The 18,014-nt window shown below is 43.0% G+C and overlaps 1 protein-coding gene across 6 annotated transcripts in view; it reads left to right on the top strand.

The window, feature by feature from the left end:
• The window catches only part of GREB1 (growth regulating estrogen receptor binding 1), a 175,694-nt gene extending 166,557 nt beyond the window's left edge, over window positions 1–9,137 (top strand). For all 6 annotated transcript variants that reach the window (XM_073335996.2, XM_073336003.2, XM_073336002.2 and 3 more), the window contains 5 exons: window positions 433–651; window positions 3,860–3,995; window positions 4,559–4,759; window positions 6,185–6,323; window positions 8,782–9,137. In XM_073335996.2, the coding sequence (XP_073192097.1) occupies window positions 433–651; window positions 3,860–3,995; window positions 4,559–4,759; window positions 6,185–6,323; window positions 8,782–8,945 (859 nt within the window). In that variant the 3' untranslated portion in view covers window positions 8,946–9,137. The remainder of the gene's footprint in view (window positions 1–432; window positions 652–3,859; window positions 3,996–4,558; window positions 4,760–6,184; window positions 6,324–8,781) is intronic.
• The last annotated feature ends 8,877 nt before the right edge of the window (window positions 9,138–18,014 follow it).

The raw sequence follows: 18,014 nt of genomic DNA, 5'->3' as shown, positions 1-18,014 counted from the left end.
CAGGGATTTGGAGAAGTCTTTTTTTCTGTTTCAATTTGTATGCTTAATTTTATGTCAAATCCCAAAACAAAAGCGAAGCTCAATCAAAACTGAGAAGTTCCATGTGGTTTTGTAATGGGCAAATGGTAAACAAATCTTCCCAGGATCACTTGGAGCAAGAGTCAGGTTAACATTAAACATTTACAAACCTTAATGAACATATTGAGAAATCCAGGCTGAGTTTCAAACCTATAATATCAACCCAAGCTAAATGAACTTTAGGTAGTTTCAGATTGTGATTAGAACTGAAGATGAAGAGGTAGGTCTAGCATCACTGCTGCCTGGTTAATATGCTCATATTTATAACTATTGTAAGATACTGCTCAGATGAACTGGATGCTGATTATTTTTTATACACTTTGAATTTGAAACATTTTTTCCAACCTACTGTAGTGAATATACATGGACTGAAAGGAACGTTTCCTTGAAGCAAATTCTGCAACACATTGAAGCAACCCCTAATGTCACTCACTACGCCTTGATTGGTATGAGGAAATGGTCTAGTAAAACAAATAGTGGTGAGATCAGGGAACCATTCTCCTGTTGCCATGTACATGACTTCGTCATGCTGAATGTGGATCTGACTCAGAATGTCCAATATAACCAGAACAGGTGAGTGAATCCATAGGCACCTCCAATGTAGAGCAAGGACCAAATCATGCAGCCTTCACTCTGGCTGAGCTCTCTCTCACTCGAGCTGGATTTCTCAGGAGACTGCTAATAGAATAGAGATAAAGTTTACATATAAGTTGCTGGTTCAAACCCAGCCTAGGTAAGAAGTGGCTAAAAAGGACTGTTCTCTCTCTCCAGATAAGCTAGGCATACTCTTTAATTAAATACAATAACTTTAATGGGATGAGAACAATAATAAGAAAAACAACAAAAACAAATCCCTCTAACATTGATGGAGGGCCTTTAGGGAGAAGCTGCATCCAGCCCACTCCATTCTTGGGTTCAATCTCCAACCCACCTTCTGCCCCATTTTTTTTTAACTGGGCCACACAGAATGTTCCAGACCTTAAAGGTGCCAAGCAGAGTCACTGTGGTTCTTAAAGCTCCATTCACTACAGATACTACTTGACAGCTGTTCATTAACCCATATGAAATAGTGAACTTAGTCCAGTTCCTAGAGGACAAGTGTTCACATCTCAAAATCACCAGCACATTTGCCACTAATTGTCAAAGGCACAGGGCTGAATAGGATAAGAGACTGTCACCTCTAGAAGTGATCTTTCCAAATCTAGATTGAGGCATATTTGTGGAGAAGCATCTCTGCTTTAACTATTCTATGGATAAACAGGTGACTTAAATCTTCAAGTCTGTCACTGGCACTTTTCAAGAGCACTAGAAACTTATCCACATGTATCTCCTGGTATACAGTTGTGTTATCAGGCTGTTTAGCCTGTGAGGGCATAGTACATTTTCACACAGAGTGTTACCATTTGAGGCAGTTTTTGAATGGAAAGCTGAGTGCTAATCTAAGAAAACAATAATCATAGGATTGAATAAATGTAGAGCTGGAAGGGACCTCAAGAAGTCATCTAGTCCAGCCCCACCTGAGACAGGACCAAGTAAACCTAGACCATCCCTGATAGGGGTTCTTAAAAACCTCCAGTGATGGGAATTCCACAACCTCCCTTGGAAGCCTATTCCGGAGCTTAACTACTCTTATAGTTAGAACATTTCCCCTAATATCTAACCTAAATCTCCCTTGCTGCTGATTAAGCCCATTATTTCTTGTCCTACTTTCTTTGGACATAGAGAATAATTGATCATGTCCTCTTTATAACAGCCCTTAACATATTTGAAGACTGTTATCAGGCCTCCCCTCAGTCTTTGTTTCTCAAAACTAAACATGCCAATTTTTTTTAACCCTTCCTCATAGATGAGTGTCTCTAAACCTTTTATCATTTCTTGCTGCTTTCCTCTGGATTTTCTTCAGTTTATCCACATCTTTCCTCAAGTGTAGGGCCCAGAATTGGACACAGTACTCCAACTGAGGCCTCACCAGTGCTGAGTAGAGTGGGATAATTACCTCCCTTGTCTTCCGTAAGACACTCCTATTAATACACCCCAGAATGATATTAGTAATTGCATCACATTGTTGGTTCATATTCAATTTATGAACTCCAGATCCTTTTCAGCAGTATTACCAGCTAGCCACTTTCTCCCCATTTTGTAGTTGTGCATTTGATTTTTCCTTCCTAAGTGTTAGTACTTTCATGCTTGTCTTTATTGAATTTTATCTTGTTGATTTCAGACCAATTCTTTAATTTGTCAAGGTTGTTTTGAATTCTAATCCTGTTTTACAAAGTGCTTTCAACGTCCCTCAGCTCGGTGTTATCTGCTCTTCATTATCTATGTCGTTAATTAAAATGTTGAATAGTACCGGACCCAACAATGCAATAAAGCAGAGTAATATTAATGTATAGAGTGATGCAAAAATGTCAAGAATAAGGTTTTATGCTAGTTTACACTAGCAATACTTAATCTGTGGGTGTTTAATCACTGGTGACTCACTGGAGTTCTTCATGAAGCTGTCTGTTAAGGCTTGGGCAATATTGTGTGACATTCCAAGGATGAATTGGTAGTGAGAAAACATGGCATTTTGAATCAAAAAGAGACACAGTCATCCAGAGATAGCAGAGACACATGTGAGTATCAATCAACAGAGTATGTATCAACAGAGCCATAATTTTAAAAACTGATAGCTTTAAATGGCAGATTACTCACTGAGCTGTAAATAGAACCAGTCCTCCTGTAATCTTTATTTTGCTGTTTTGGTGAATGCAAAAACAACGAGGAGTCCTTGTGGCACCTTAGAGACTAACAAATTTATTTGGGCATAAGCTTTCATGGGCTAGAACCCACTTCATTAGATGAAGTCCATGGAAACCTTTACACTGACCTTATTTGTATAAATACATGAAAAAATGTGAATTGCCTTACCAAACATGAGCTTAGTCTAACAAGACAATTTAACTGACAGCAGGATACCAAGGGAAGAAAAATAACTTTTGAAGTGGTAATGAGAGTGGCCCATTTCAGACAGTTGACAAGAAGGCGTGAGTAACAGTAGGGGGAAATTAGTATTGGGGAAATTATGCAGTAAATCTATTTTACAAAATGCCTGTTACATAGGGATTTTCTGACTTCTGAGAAGCGATGTGTGAAACAAAAACACAGATCCAAATCCTGGATCAGATCCTCATACTTCTAAAAGTCATTCCAGTTCTCTTGTAGAACATGTGTATTTACAATCGGAAACAGAATCCAGATTACCCAAAGATGAGGGTACTTGGGTGTGGCCCATTTTAGAAGCTTGAGCTGCTAACTCTGGTCTGAATTCAGACCAGGATTGATAGTTTCCATTTGGTTCCATCTCTAATTTGAAATGGGCCAAATCCAACATAATGAAATCTTAAGACATAGATGAATTTGGCCCATATTGCTTAACTGTGGCTCTTTGCAATGCTGTTGGATGAAGAAGTGATTCTGTGGCTTTTAAATGCTTGATCTCACTGATGTAGACTGATAGCATTTCTATCAGAGGGATGCTGAAAATTTCAACAGTTACATGCTCCTTGTTACAGAGGAGAAATATATGGTCAGAGACCTGTACCTCTGTGTGTCTCATCTGGGGCCTAATCCATGTCCTTTGAAGTCCATGGAAACCTTTACACTGACGTTATTTGTGGTGGGATCATCCTCCTTTCTGCTTGTACAACCTGCCTCACTGTAGTATCTGAGTGCCTATATGTCTGCTAATGTTCAATAACAAGCAGTGTTTATTAATAGCTCTGATTTCCACTCCTGCTAGATTTATGTGCGATGATGTTGATTTCAACCTGCGTGCCCACAGTGCCGGTCTTCTGATCTGTCGGTTCAATCGCTTCAGTATTATGAAGAAGCAAATTGCAGTAGGAGGACATAGGTCCTTCCATATTAAGTCTAAGGTAAAAGTTGAGAATTACGTTTCGTTGTTGTTAGTTATTTGTTTGTGCTGTCATTAACCTTTAATTTAGAGAGCTGAGGTTTGTTGATGTACATTCCATTGCCAGAAATGGGACATGTGTGCCATTAGATTTTTTTTTTAACATGAAACTCTTGGAACCTATAATTCCCACAGCATAAATGTACCCTAATCTCTAGTCAGTCATCTTCCTGTGTAACGTCTTAAACCACCTTTTTTTTTTCAAACAAGAAAGCCTTTCACTATGAATTTGATGTAGAGCGGTTGTAAAGTATTACTTAATAACTCCTCCTTACACCATTTCATGTTCAGGAAGAACTTTTTGAGTCAAAGCAGAATCCAAAAAGCTATTCAAATATAATTAAACTCCAATTTTCCATGGATATCTGAAACCTTTGGGTAACAGGAGTTTTGGATAACCAATTTTTGGTCGCTGTATGCATTTTGGATTTTTGGGACAGAGATGCATTTTGTACAACCCAAAATTCAGATGATTGGGGTTTGGCTGATCAGGATTTATCAATATCACAATGTTTTTCCATGTAGGTATCTGAAACTCCAGTTTCAACCGCACCTGCTCAGTACATCTGTGCTCCTGACAGCAAGCACACCTTCCTGGCAGCACCTGCTCAACTGCTGCTTGAAAAATATCTCCAGTACTACAGCCATCGCTTCTTTCCTCTTTCACTGAAGAATTATAGCCATCCAGTGCTATCTGTGGATTGTTACCTTAACTTAGGACCGCAGGTACTGAACAAAATGATCTTCAAGTAGCTCTGCAGTTTAGGCCAGCCCATATTTAACCCAAGTGTTGTCCTAGTTCTCTGATATATTCCTTTGGGATTTTTACATGGCTTCTGAACAGTATAATATTAGATCGTTGTGATATTTAAAAAAATCAATTTGTAAGTTACAAAAAAGAAAATGAATGATTAGAAGCTATGAATGAATATGCACATTAAAATAAAGTGCACAGAGAACAATCCTACAGTTGTAGTAAGGAATAGTTATAGAAATTTAGTCTGTGCTTTCTATTCAGGTCTCAATTACCAGTGCCTCAGAATTGTTTTTTCTATCAGTGTTTCCTCAACTTAATATAATAACTTGGCCATTTATATAGCTCTTCCCGCCTACAAAGCATATTACAAAATTGACCAGTCCTCAGAACATCCCTGTAAGCTACTGTGCACATTTTGTTAGCTCTAGTTTATTAATGGGGAAACTGAAGCCAAGAAGTGAATGCTCCACACAAGAGCTCAGATTAGAACTGAGGAGTTCCTGGCTCCCAGTCCTGTGCTCGGACTGTGCCCCTCTCTAAAACCAAGATACATATTTGGACTCAAATGCAAATCAAGTATGAATGATGCTAGCAGGTTTTTTGGTAGTGTTTTGGGTTATTTGTTTTTGCCTTCCCATCCAACTGGAAAACTACATGAAGTTCAAACTTGGTAGACCTGCCAATTCATCTTCCTCTCCGAGTCAGCTGTATAACAGACTTCAGAACTCGCTCCACCCCCAAATGCTCCAAGTCCTTAAAGTTCCTTTCTGGCTGACTTGTGATAAGCTGAAGTACCCTGGACACAAAGTCCTATGTGGAAAATTTCTTTATTGGGGGAGAGCGACAAACCTGTAAACATCTCAGTGAATCTCCAAGGTTCTTAACTGGCCTGAGAAGTCTGAGTGAGCAGAGAGTTTTGGAAAGCGAGAGGCTCCCAGTCTCTAGGGAAAACCTTAGGACTTAATCCTGTATATACTTATGGACATACATAACTTTACTCACATAAGTAGTTTCATTGACACTTGAGTAAAATTATGAACCTCCAAAAGTGTTTGCTGTATTGGACCATACAGGGGTGTGTGTGTGTGTACAAATGTGCAAGGCATGTCTCAGATTTGTTTTTAAGGGGAGAGACAGTTGTTGAGGCATGTAAATCCTGCCAGGTCTACCTAGCTCTTTATACAGAACTTTTTTTTTTCAGCAGAGGGATTTTTATTTGGGGGCAGTGGGGATGCTCACAAATGGTTGATCACAAAGACCATTCCTATAATTAGGAAGGATTGCTAAATTTTAAACTGTTGCAGACATTCACACCTCTGTGCAAAGCCCTAAGAAGCAACACTACTTTGAAGTGTGAGGAAAATTAATTTCTGCTTCCTCTTTCCTCCAATCAGATTGCAGTTTGCTACGTGAGTTCCCGACCTCACTCTCTGAACATCAGTTGCTCTGGTTTGATGTTTAGTGGACTCCTGCTTTACCTCTGTGACTCCTTCGTTGTAGCTAGCTTTTTGAAAAAGTTTCATTTCCTGAAAGGTGAGCTGCAGAATGATTGTTACAAATTGCAGTATTTGTCTGGTTTGGGGTTGCCAAATCCACCATTGGGCAGAAAGTAAATGATGTTTTGCCTTTGTACATCAACCAGGTCCAACTCTCCCCATTTGGGATCACACCAATCCAGCACTACAGCAGATTAATACCTACATCCTCATACAAGTATTATTAGTTCTATAGATTTTTGAAATTAGGCAGGTACTGGTGCGTCCATACCATTGAATTACCTAATGTATATTCATAGATACTCAGTGCATGTTCACAGATTGGGTACTTGTGTGTATGCAATCGGCATGCAACACTGTATGCTTACAGTTGTGACCCTCTAATTTTCAAAATCTTACCCATAAGATTCTACTCAGTATATCATGGGGGGAAAGGATGGGTTGTTTAATATTAATAATAAATAATAACCAAACGAATCAATTTAGTCTTCAGGGTTCCAGACTGACGGCACTGGAGACTGATGTCCTCTATCTACAAACAGTTTTCAGAGTAACAGCCGTGTTAGTCTGTATTCGCAAAAAGAAAAGGAGGACTTGTGGCACCTTAGAGACTAACCAATTTATTTGAGCATAAGCTTTCGTGAGCTACAGCTCACTTCATCGGATGCATTCCGATGTAACTCACGAAAGCTTATGCTCAAATAAATTGGTTAGTCTCTAAGGTGCCACAAGTACTCCTTTTCTATCTACAAACAAGCAGTTTTATTGCCAGCATCTCCCATGCTACGCTGCCACTGTGTTGTAGGCCTTATCTACTCCGGGGATTTGTCCCAGTTGCAGCCATCATTGGCCAGCCACTGGTGCTGCTGCATTGTTGCAGATCTGTGGACAGGCAAAGCTGTTATAAACTACCATTTGGATCAGTACAGCTTAACCCAGTTTCAAGCAGGGGTATGCTAGACTGATACAAGTGATGGAGTATCGTGGTTTCGCCTCGGCAATGGTGGTTGGCTACTGAAGACTGAATTCTGCAGCATGGACAAGGCCTTAATCTTGACCTGGAGGAACAGGGCTAGAGATGGAAACTTTAGGAGTGAAGGTCAGTTAAGTTTCCACCTCCAGCCCTTCTGGTAGGAAGATCCAATGTTCACAGAATCAGAGTGCTGTCCCCTTTTTCCCTTAAGTGATAGATAACTAAGGGGTTCACTCTCCTTCATTTTATAGTCCAGTAAACCTTAGAAATGTATCATTCTGAAGAGTATCCCCCGATAAAGTCCTTCTCCCCTGCTGTTTGTCCTTTCTTGTTGACATCCTTTCCCTCTGCTGGCTTGTGTATAAGTGTAACTTTCATTGTCTCTGGCCTCACCTTGCTCAACTGACATTGGAGACGCACACAAAACAACGTTCCTTTGTCTAGGACATTCCTTTTATCATGTCAGCCCCCAAAACATATTCTAGTAATGTATTTCCAGCACACATATATAACTGTTTACACACCATCCGCACACAGATCATGACCAGCGTTTCACTAGCTTTCGTTTGAGATTTTAGTCAATATACTTCTATAATACAGTAATATTTTATAGAATCCATTGATTCAGTTACTTATTCTTTGGGGTTTAGACCTTTTCCCCCCAGGGTGTCTGGACCATTCCTGCAGAGCATAGCACTTAAGCACATGCTTAAGTATCCAGCCACCTCAATCTCTTTTAAGATTTAGGTGCTTTGCTGAATTAGGACCCTGTAGACCCACTGCAATAGGTAAGGTACTTCTTAGTGTGAATAAGGGTATCAAAATCTGGCCCATGGAACTGTCACAAATGTAAAGGCTTGTCTTCACTACGGGAGTAAGTTGACCTAAGTTACGCTACTCCAGCTGCATAAATAACATAGCTGGAGTCAACGTAGCTTAGGTCCACTAATCCTGATGTCTTCACTGTGCTGCATTGATGGAGACGCTCTTCGGTCGACTTCTCTTACTCTTCTTAGAGAGCTGGAGTACCAGAGAGTCGACCAGAGAGCACTCTGCCATTGATTTATCAGGTCTTCACTAGACCCGCTAAATCAATCCCTGCTGCATCGCTTGCAGTAGCGTCAATCTCCCTGCTGTGAAGGCCCTAAGGCTGGATCATGATCTATCTGAAGTACTAGATGGATCCCATTATCATAATGTCTAAGCACCTTACAGTCTTTAATGTATTTATCCTCACAACTTCCCTGTGAGGTACAGAAGTATTGTTATTGCCATCTGAAAGATGGGGAACTGAGAGGCCAAGTAAGTCGCCTGAGGTTGCACAGAAAGTCTCTGACAGAGCAAGGAATTAAACGTGGGTTTCCTAAATCCCAGACTAGCACCCTAAGCACTGAAACATCCTTCCTCTCTCTTCCAGGCATAGAACTCCCACTGAAGACAATTAAGAGCTTGCAGGACCAGGTTGATGATTTAGAGAATAAAACAAAACACTCATAATTGTTTGTTTTAACCATTCATGTAGGTGCCACCTTGTGTGTTATTTGCCAAGACCGCAATTCTCTTCGCCAGACTGTTGTCCGGCTAGAACTAGAAGACGAATGGCAGTTCCGACTGAGGGATGAATTCCAAACTGCCAACGCCAAAGAGGACAGACCACTTTTCTTTCTGACTGGACGACATATCTGATAGAAAATGAGCAGGCTTCCTGAACTGTCTAATGAGAAGAGGTAGTACGAGAGGCTGAGTTCTCAGTGCTCCCAAAAAAAAAAAAAAGCCATTTGAGAGGCTCTGTGCTCTGAAACATTCAAGCATATGTTTCCTGAGGAGCCATCAGCTGAGCAATTTTGAAATATTTTTATTAAAATTATATTTAATCAACTAATGTGTGTTTTTATCACCAAGAATTGGAAGTGACTCTTCTAATTTAATTACCCAGTAGAAGTAATTCCTGATACCTGGGAAAGAGGTACCGACTTACTACTTTACATGGTGGAAACATTTCTGGATAAGAAGAGAGATCACATTTCTGTCAAAACAGAAGGCACACAAAATGTTTCAAAATTAAGATGTTTAGAAACAGTTTTGTACAATTAGGGAATGTAAATTTAGAGAAATAGGGAATGTACATTTAGAAGTAGACTTCGTTCTTTTTAAGTCTTATTTATCTAGAAGTCAGCACAAGACATCAGACCAAATTTTGGATTTTACAGGAAATTTTACATTCTGGTAATAGATCGCTACTGATGGATACAAAGAGGCTTTTTATACCTAAAGGTGTAAAATATATTTTTTATGCAATGGGAACTGGTTGTGACCATAACTATGGTGTCAGTGTCACACTGAATAATTTTATCATACAGGATTGGGGTGGGGGGGAGAGGTGTAATTAAGGTACCTGTGTTTGGTTGGTCAAGAAAGAGCACTTTGAAGTAGACTTACGAAAGAAGGAGATGTGAACATTTATTCCAGAACACTTGAGTATCTGGGACAAAGTCTAAGATAGCTGAAGAGGATTAAGGGAAAGATTAGCAGCAACCAAACTTTGAGATAAATAATTTTGAGCTAAATGAACTGGTGCTTTTAGTTACAGATGAATTTGTTGCACTGGCTTAAGACTTCAAAGCAGGCCACGAGGCAATTCAGACAGGAGATGCGTTTAGCACTGAAGTCCAAATTCCAAATACCCTCCTAGAATGCTTTCTTGCTAAGGCACTTCAAAAGAGCTGGGCAGTCAGGTGGCATCTTTGCTGAGTATATGTAGAAATCTAAGAGGATGTTTAGAAAATGCATCATGCAGTTTAGTATTTAGCACCCTGGTGTGTTAAAATGTAGAGTGCATGCTGAAAAAACCTGGTTATATTTATAGACATACTCCCCAAAGCTGCAATCCCAGAACTTCATGTTATCCTTATGGAGTCAGTGGCTCTGATCCTTGGCTTGGCCTAGATACTCTATGCCAAGTGTAGGCATGAAAGGTGGCACAAATGTCACCAGAAAACCCTTTATAATATGTTAATCCTCTCTTGACTGGCTACGCCAACTATAGGACCATTTTGTGCTCGTTGAGTAGCATTAAGTGGCTATAACGCATTTGAGGGATTGTAACTAAGACACTAATAATCTGTGCCAAAGAGCTGACTTAGATTTATTTTCAGGGAATAAAAATAAATTAAGCGATTGTGAGAGATTTAGGATAATGTTTACACAATTGTTTTGGTAGAAAGTGATATGCTTGTATATTTCATTGTGCTTCTTTTGGAGTAAGAACTTTCTTTTTAGTTTTGTTTTATTCTGTGTAAATAGTATTTCCTGTGCAGTTCCCTCCATTTGATTAGTTAATTTAAACTTTTTAAAGGGTTGTAATATTCAGGTCTTACTCATCCTTTATAAATAAAATATGTACTGCATGGACAGGTGTCTGGGTGATGTGTGGCCACTGTCAAATGCTCACACTCACAGGGGAAAATTGCATTGGCAAAAGGAAGCTAATAAGATTTAGGATTGCCCTGCATGCGTCAAGAGGAAACGTTGTGCTGTTTACAAGCTTTCAACAGTTCAGGACTTTTGGGATAGATCCAGGATTATGGATGCAGGGAACTCATGACATACAAACGTAAAACAAGTTTTGAAAACAGTTCAAAAATATGAATCAAAATCAACTTTCTGTAAATGCAATCTCTGTATCTTGGGTTTTTAGTTATAAAATCTACTTCACAAGTCTTCCAAACCTGCATTTTCTCCAAATGATGATATTAAATATGCAGTGATACCATGCATAATGTGAAAAGAGGCCATTAAGTACTAGCTACATTGGAATAAAAAGTTTTTCAGCTCTGTGTTTTCATAAGGGCTTGCATTATATATTCAGTTTTCCTTGTATAGTTGACCATCTGTTTGGCGTTTCCTGCCATGAATATACTGGGCAGAGTCTTTAAAAACAAAGGTTATAAAGAAATGCAATAGTGTTTAGCAAATCCCTAAATGATTTTTCTTTCTTTCTTTCTTTCTTTCTTTCTTTCTTACACTAGCAATAGTCAAACCTTTTGATCTGACCCTGAACGCAGACATTTCAACAAATATCTGTGAGACAGAAAAGTACAATACAGCCTCTAAATAAAGCAAACTTAAAACTGGTTGCCTGCACATGTAGGTTATGCCTGGTTGGTGTTGTATGCTGTATACTTGGCATGGTACAATCAGTTCTGTCCAAGCAAAGCCCATCTAAGTGCTAATCATCTGTGCTTAGTAGTCAGCCTTTGCTCTTCTCTGAGTGCTAGTCCCTATGGGTATTCTCTGTGGGTGTGAATTTTCTCCATGAGTCCAGGATTGGAAGATTTTCAATAGGAGTGTAGATCTGGTGAGCTCTTTCCCAGAATGGACAGAAGGAGGCGCTATAACTGCCGTGAATAGAGCATCCCGTCATAGGAGGGAGCTGGTGAGTCCATTCAGAGATGCTGAGATAAAAGAACTAGGTGCAGCCTGTGGAAATTTTGTGCTGAGTGCTTTCTATTTGGTGCAATACCTAAGCTTACAGGCACCTCCAGCCTTTCTGCTATGGGTTGCTGTCCCTTTAAGGCCAGGGAGTCTGGGAGTCATTGTCCCCAGGTGGCGCACATAACTGACATAGCCTTGTGACTTCCCACTGGGATATAAAGCATCAGCCTTCTTTCAGCAAGGGTAAAGTGAAAGGCGAGCAGGGGCTGTCTGAGCGGGCCAACTTAGTGGCTCTGGGAAAGAAGCTACTAAGGCCATGGCTACACTACGAAAGTACTCTGATTATACAGCAGTCGATTTTTGGGAAAAGATTGTATAAAGTCGCGTGCATGCGTCCACAGTAAGCACATTAATTCGGCGGTGTGCGTCCACAGTACCGTGGCAAGCGTCGACATTCCGAGTGGTGCACTGTGGGTAGCTATCCCACAGTTCCTGCAGTCCCCGCTGCCCACTGGAATTCTGGGCTGAGCTCCCAAAGCCTGATGGGGCCAAAAATTTGTTGCAGGTGGTTATGGGTAAATATCATCAGTCAACCCTCCCTCCCTCCGTGAAAGCAACGTCAGACAATCATTTCGCGCCCTTTTCCCTGGATTGCCCGAGCAGATGCCATAGCATGGCAAGCATGGAGCCCGTTCAGCTCACCACAGCAGTTATGACCATTGTAAACACCTCTCACATTATCATGCAGTTTATGCAGAACGAGCACCTGAAAAACCAGGTGAGGAGGCGATGGCAGCGCGGTGACAAGAGTGTAGAGGACATGAACACAGATTTCTCTAAAACCGTGGTCCCTGGCAATTTGGAGATCATGGTGTTAATGGGGCAGGCTCATGCCATGGAATGCCAATTCTGGGCCTGGGAAAAAAGCACAAGGTGTTGGGACTGCATAGTGTTGCAGGTTTGGGATGATTTCCAGTGGCTCCTAAACTTTCGCATGCGTAAGGGCACTTTCATGGAATTTTGTGACTTGCTTTCCCCTGCCCTGAGGCGCAAGAATACCAAGATGAGAGCAGCCCTCACAGTTCACAAGCGAGTGGCAATAGCCCTGTGGAAGCTTGCAAAGCCAGACAGCTACCGGTCAGTTGGTAATCAATTTGGAGTGGGCAAATCTACCATGGGGGTTGCTGTGATGCAAGTAGCCAACGCAATCATTGAGCATGATTGCTCATGATTGCTCAATCAAAGGTAGTGATTCTTGGAAATTTGCAGGTCATAGTAGATGGCTTTCCTGCAGTGGGATTCCCTAGCTGTGGTGGGGCTATAGACAGACCGCATATCCCTATCTTGGGACCGGACCACCTTGGCAGCCAGTACATAAACCACAAGGGGTAATTTTAAATAGTGCTGCAAGCACTGGTGGATCACAAGGGACGTTTCACTAACATCAATGTGGGATGGCCAGGAAAGGTTCATGATGCTCACGTCTTCAGGAACTCTGGTCTGTTTAAACGGCTGCAGGAAGGGATTTACTTCCCAGACCAACAAATAACTGTTGGGGATGTTGAAATGTCTATAGTTATCCTTGGGGACCCAGCCTACCCCTTAATGCCATGGCTCATGAAGCCGTACACAGGCACCTTGGACAGGAGTAAGGAGCTGTTCAACTATAGTCTGAGCAAGTGCAGAATGGTGGCAGAGTGTGCCTTTGGACGTTTAAAGGGTCGGTGGCGCAGTTTACTGACTCGCTTAGACCTCAGTGAAACCAATATTCCCATTGTTATTGCTGCTTGCTGTGTGCTCCACAATTTCTGTGAGAGTAAGGGGGAGACTTTTATGGTGGGGTGGGAGGTTTAGGCAAATCACCTAGCCACTGAATACGCGCAGCCAGACACCAGGGCAATTAGAAGCACAGCAGGAAGCACTGCGCATTAGAGAAGCTTTGAAAATCAGTTTCATGACTGGCCAGGGTACCGTGTGACACTTCTGTTTGTTTCTCCTTGATGAAAACCCACCTCCTTGGTTACCTCTAAATTCCCTGTAAGCCACCCGCCCTCCCTCCTTCAATCACAGCTTGCTTGCAAAGGAAATAAAGTCACTATCATTTAAAAACCATGTATTTAATTGATTATAAAAATAGGGAGATAACTCACAAGGTAGCCCAGGTGGGGTGTGGGAGGAGGGTAGGAGGGAAGGAAAAGGCCACTTCAAAACTTGTTGAATGACAGCCTTCTGTTGCTTGGGCTGTCCACTAGGGTGGAGTGGTTGGGTGCCCGGAGCTTCCCCCGGCGTTCTTGTGCGTCTGGGTGAGGAGGCTATGGAACTTGGGGAGGAGGGAGGGCAGTTAAACAGGGGCTGCAGTGGCAGTCTGTGATCCTGCTGCCGTTCCTGAACCTCCACCAGACGTCGGAGCATGTCCGTTTGATCCCACAGTAGCCACAGCGTTGCCTCATGCCTCCTCTGATCTTCCTGCCACCACGTCTCCTCATGTTCATCGGCCGCTTTCCTGTACTCTGCTATTGAGTCCCTCCACACTGTCTGCTGAGCTCTGTCAGTGCCAGATGACTGCATGAACTCAGAGAACATTTCATCGCGCGTGCGTTTTTTTTGCCGCCTTATCTGGGATAGCCTTTGGGGCAGAGAAGGGAGACTTGAAACATTTGCAGCTGCTGGAGGAAAAAAAGGGAGTGAAGTATTTAAAAAGCTACATTTTACAGAACAATGGCTATACTCTTTCACGGTGAACAACACTATTCACATTACATAGCACAGGTGTTTTTAGTACAAGGTCGCATTTTGCATCTTATATTGAGTGCCTGTGGCTATGGTGTTAGAGATCACACATGCAGTGCCGGGCAACAGAATTCAGCTTGCAGGCGGCCATGGTAAACCATAGTCTTTCAGCTTCTGCAACCTTCATAATAGCAGCGCCCTCCTTTCCCATACCAAGCAAAGCTCGTTGAGTTGGCCATTTAGTGCTGCGGTTTTCGTGTTAACATGTAGCAGCAGAAACCAAACTAACCCTCCACCATCCAATTCTCTGGGATGATTGCTTTACCCCTCCCCCCACCATGTGGCTGGTATCAGGGAAGATCCCTGCTAGCCAAACGCTAACAGTGCCAATGCTCCCCCCACCACACGTGGCTAACTGCAGGGAGGATTTCTTTTCAGCCACAGGCAAACAGCCCAGTAGGAACGACCACCTCTGAATGTCCCCTTAATTAAATTCCCGTATTTCAACTAGGTTACCATGAATGATATCACTCTCCTGAGGATAACACAGAGAGATAAAGAACGGATGTTGCTTGAATGCCAGCAAACACCGGGACCATACGCTGCCAGGCTTTGTCATGCAGTGATACCAGATTACTTGCTACTAGCATGGCGTGGTAAAGTGTCCTACCATGGAGGACGGAATAAGGCTGCTCTCCCCAGAAACCTTCCGAAAAGGCTTTTAGAGTACCTCCAGGAGAGCTTCATGGAAATGTCTCTGGAGGATTTCCGCTCCATCCCCAGACATCTTAACAGACTTTTCCAGTAGATGTACTGGCCACGAATGCATCCCAAGTCCTCAGGGCTCAATACTCATTAAAAAATGCTTGCTTTTATAACATGTATTATATTTAAAAAGGTACACTCACCAGAGGTCCCTTCTCCGGCTTCGTTGGGTTGGAAGGGTATTTCAGTCAGGGTGATAAAAAGATCCTGGCTGTCGGGGAGAACGGTGTGCTGTGTGCTCTCCTCAAGCTCGTCCTCGTCCTCCTCATCTTCCCTGTCCGCAAAATCCTCAGGCATGGCGGAGAGTACCCCATCTTCAGAGTCCATAGACAGGGGTGGGGTAGTGGTGGCGGCCCCTCCTAGAATTGCACGCAGCTCAGCGTAGAAGCTGCATGTCTGGGGCTCTGTCCTGGAGAGTCCGTTTGATTCTTTGGTTTTCTGGTACAATTGTCTGAGCTCCTTAAGTTTCATGCGGCACTGCTGTAGCCTCTGTCCCTCATGGCCTCGGAGATTTTTTGAAATGTTTTGGCATTTCGTCTTTTGGAATGTAGTTCTGATAGCACGGATTCCTCTCCCCATACAGCGATCAGATCCAGTACCTCCCGTTCGGTCCATGCTGGAGCTCTTTTTCGATTTTGGGACTGCATGGTTACCTGTGCTGATGAGCTCTGCATGGTCACCTGTGCTGATGAGCTCACCTGGCCAAACAGCAAATGAGATTCAAAAGTTCCCGCGGCTTTTCCTGTACACCTGGCCAGTGCATCAGAGTTCAGAGTGCTGTCCAGAGTGGTCACAATGGTGCACTGTGGGATAGCTTCTGGAGGCCAATACCTTCGAATTGCGTCCACACTAGCCCTAATTTGAAACGGTGATGTCGATTTCAGTGCTAATCCCCTCGTCGGGGAGGAGTACAGAAATAGTATTTAAGAGCCCTTTATGTTGAAAAAAAAATGGCTTTGTTGTGTGGATGGGTGCAGGGTTAATTTGATTGAACTCTGCTAGATTCAACACAAACTCGTAGTGCCCAGAAACTGGGAAAAACTTGAAGAGTCCAGCAGAAACCTGGAAAAAGGACCTGAGAAAGAGGATATGCAGAAGCACCTGGGCAAACAGTGGTGTGGACTAATGGAGCTAATGGTTGCTCTGCTGTGTGGCCTGGACACTGGAGGGGTCAGGTTCCCCTACACCTCATTTGGGCCCCTTGGGTGGCATCAGCTCTCTGCATTAGGAGGAAATGCCTATTGAAAGCCCCTGCAGAAAGAAAGAAAGGGGCGAGACCCTGAAAAGAGGGCAGGAGCCCATGAAGGACAGGATTGTTTGGCCTCTGTGATGAAGAGGAAGTTTATGGTGTTCCTGTATCTGATCACTATGGGTGAGATTCCCCAGGGGATAATAGGTGCTTCAATACGCCGTGTTTCTATGCCTAACTTTAGGTGTCCTGCTGCCCAATGGAATCCACAGCTCTGAGTTAGGCCCCCAGGCTCTCTGCGCAATGCTTGGGGCAAGTTAGACACCTAAGAATGGGATCCAGAAAAGCTAGCATGCTTCGTCACTGGAGCAATGGGTCTGGAACACTGGGTTAGTGCAGTAATGGGCTGGCTGTAGACTCATTCACTCTCTAGCCCAATGGACAGTATTTAAACCCAGTGGAACAGCTTCAGCTTGAGAAACTGAGACTACCCTAGTGGTTAGGGCAACCTCCTAGGCAGGGAGACCCAAGTTCAAATACCTGCTTGACATTAGCCATTCTCCTACCCACTGTTGTTTCTTTCTCCATTGCTCTCTTGATTTTTCTCCTACTCAGTGTTAGAATCAGGGGTGGTGGTTACATGAGCATCTCCCAACCGTCTCCCCCGAGTTCCTAGTTTAAAACTCTTTTAATCAGCTCTTCTCCATCACAGACGGCTGTTTTCCTCCCTACTCAGGTGGAGGCCACCCCATGAGAACTGTCCTCTGTCCATGAATGCCTCCCAGTGGTCCAACATCCCAAAGCCTTCCTTATAGCACCAGAGCCTGAGCCATTTGTTGGTCATCATAATCTTGTCTCGCCTTCATTCTCCCTGTGTAGGGACAGGTAGAACCCACTGAAGATCATCTGAGTCTCCATTTCCTTAAGCATCTTCCCCAGCCTGGCATAGTCTCCCTTGATATGTTCCAGAGAGAATCTAGCTGTATCATTTGTTCCGACATGAAGGCCAATCAGTAGATTATTTCGTGCTCCTGTTAGGATCCTCTTCAGCCTCAAGTCCACATCCCATATTTTAGCTCCCAGACCCTTCTGTTCGCCAGATCAGCTCTTGTGACAGGCCTGTCTGTGCTTCTTAGTGGGGAGTCACCAATCACACAGATCTGCCTTTTCTCCTGGTGTCGGTGTGATTCTCTGGCCTTCCTCTTGTTCTTTCTGGCTGCAAGACCTCTAGTCTTTTGTTCTCCTTTACCATCTCCTGAGAGTCATTCTGCATTCTCCTGGGGCTCTGAACTCTGGGTACCTCCACTGACTCTTCCCCTCTTCTTAAGGACTAGCTGCTCTTCTCTCTTTCCCTCCCACCTTCAGGTACTGCCTGCTGTGCCCCTCCTTCATTTTCAGCAAACCTGTTCCTGAGTTCTTTCTCCTTCACTAGCCAATCTTTTCCTCTGCCTGGTTCTCGTAGTCAGATGCGTCTACTGGCCACTTTCCTCACCCAGCAGTTTCCCCTCTGAGTTCTTCAGTCCAGCTTCCATCTGAAAGTCTTGACTTTTTCCTTCAGCTTCCTCTTCCCTTCCCTCCATGATCAGCTCAAATCCCCTTTGAAACTCAATCATAGTTTCCACTTGCATCTCCAAACC

This window comes from Lepidochelys kempii, chromosome 3 (genome assembly GCF_965140285.1).
Source record: "Lepidochelys kempii isolate rLepKem1 chromosome 3, rLepKem1.hap1, whole genome shotgun sequence".
In the NCBI taxonomy this organism is placed as follows: domain Eukaryota; kingdom Metazoa; phylum Chordata; order Testudines; family Cheloniidae; genus Lepidochelys; species Lepidochelys kempii.
Note: the sequence above shows the minus strand (reverse complement) of the source record. Positions and strands in the feature narration are given on the sequence as shown.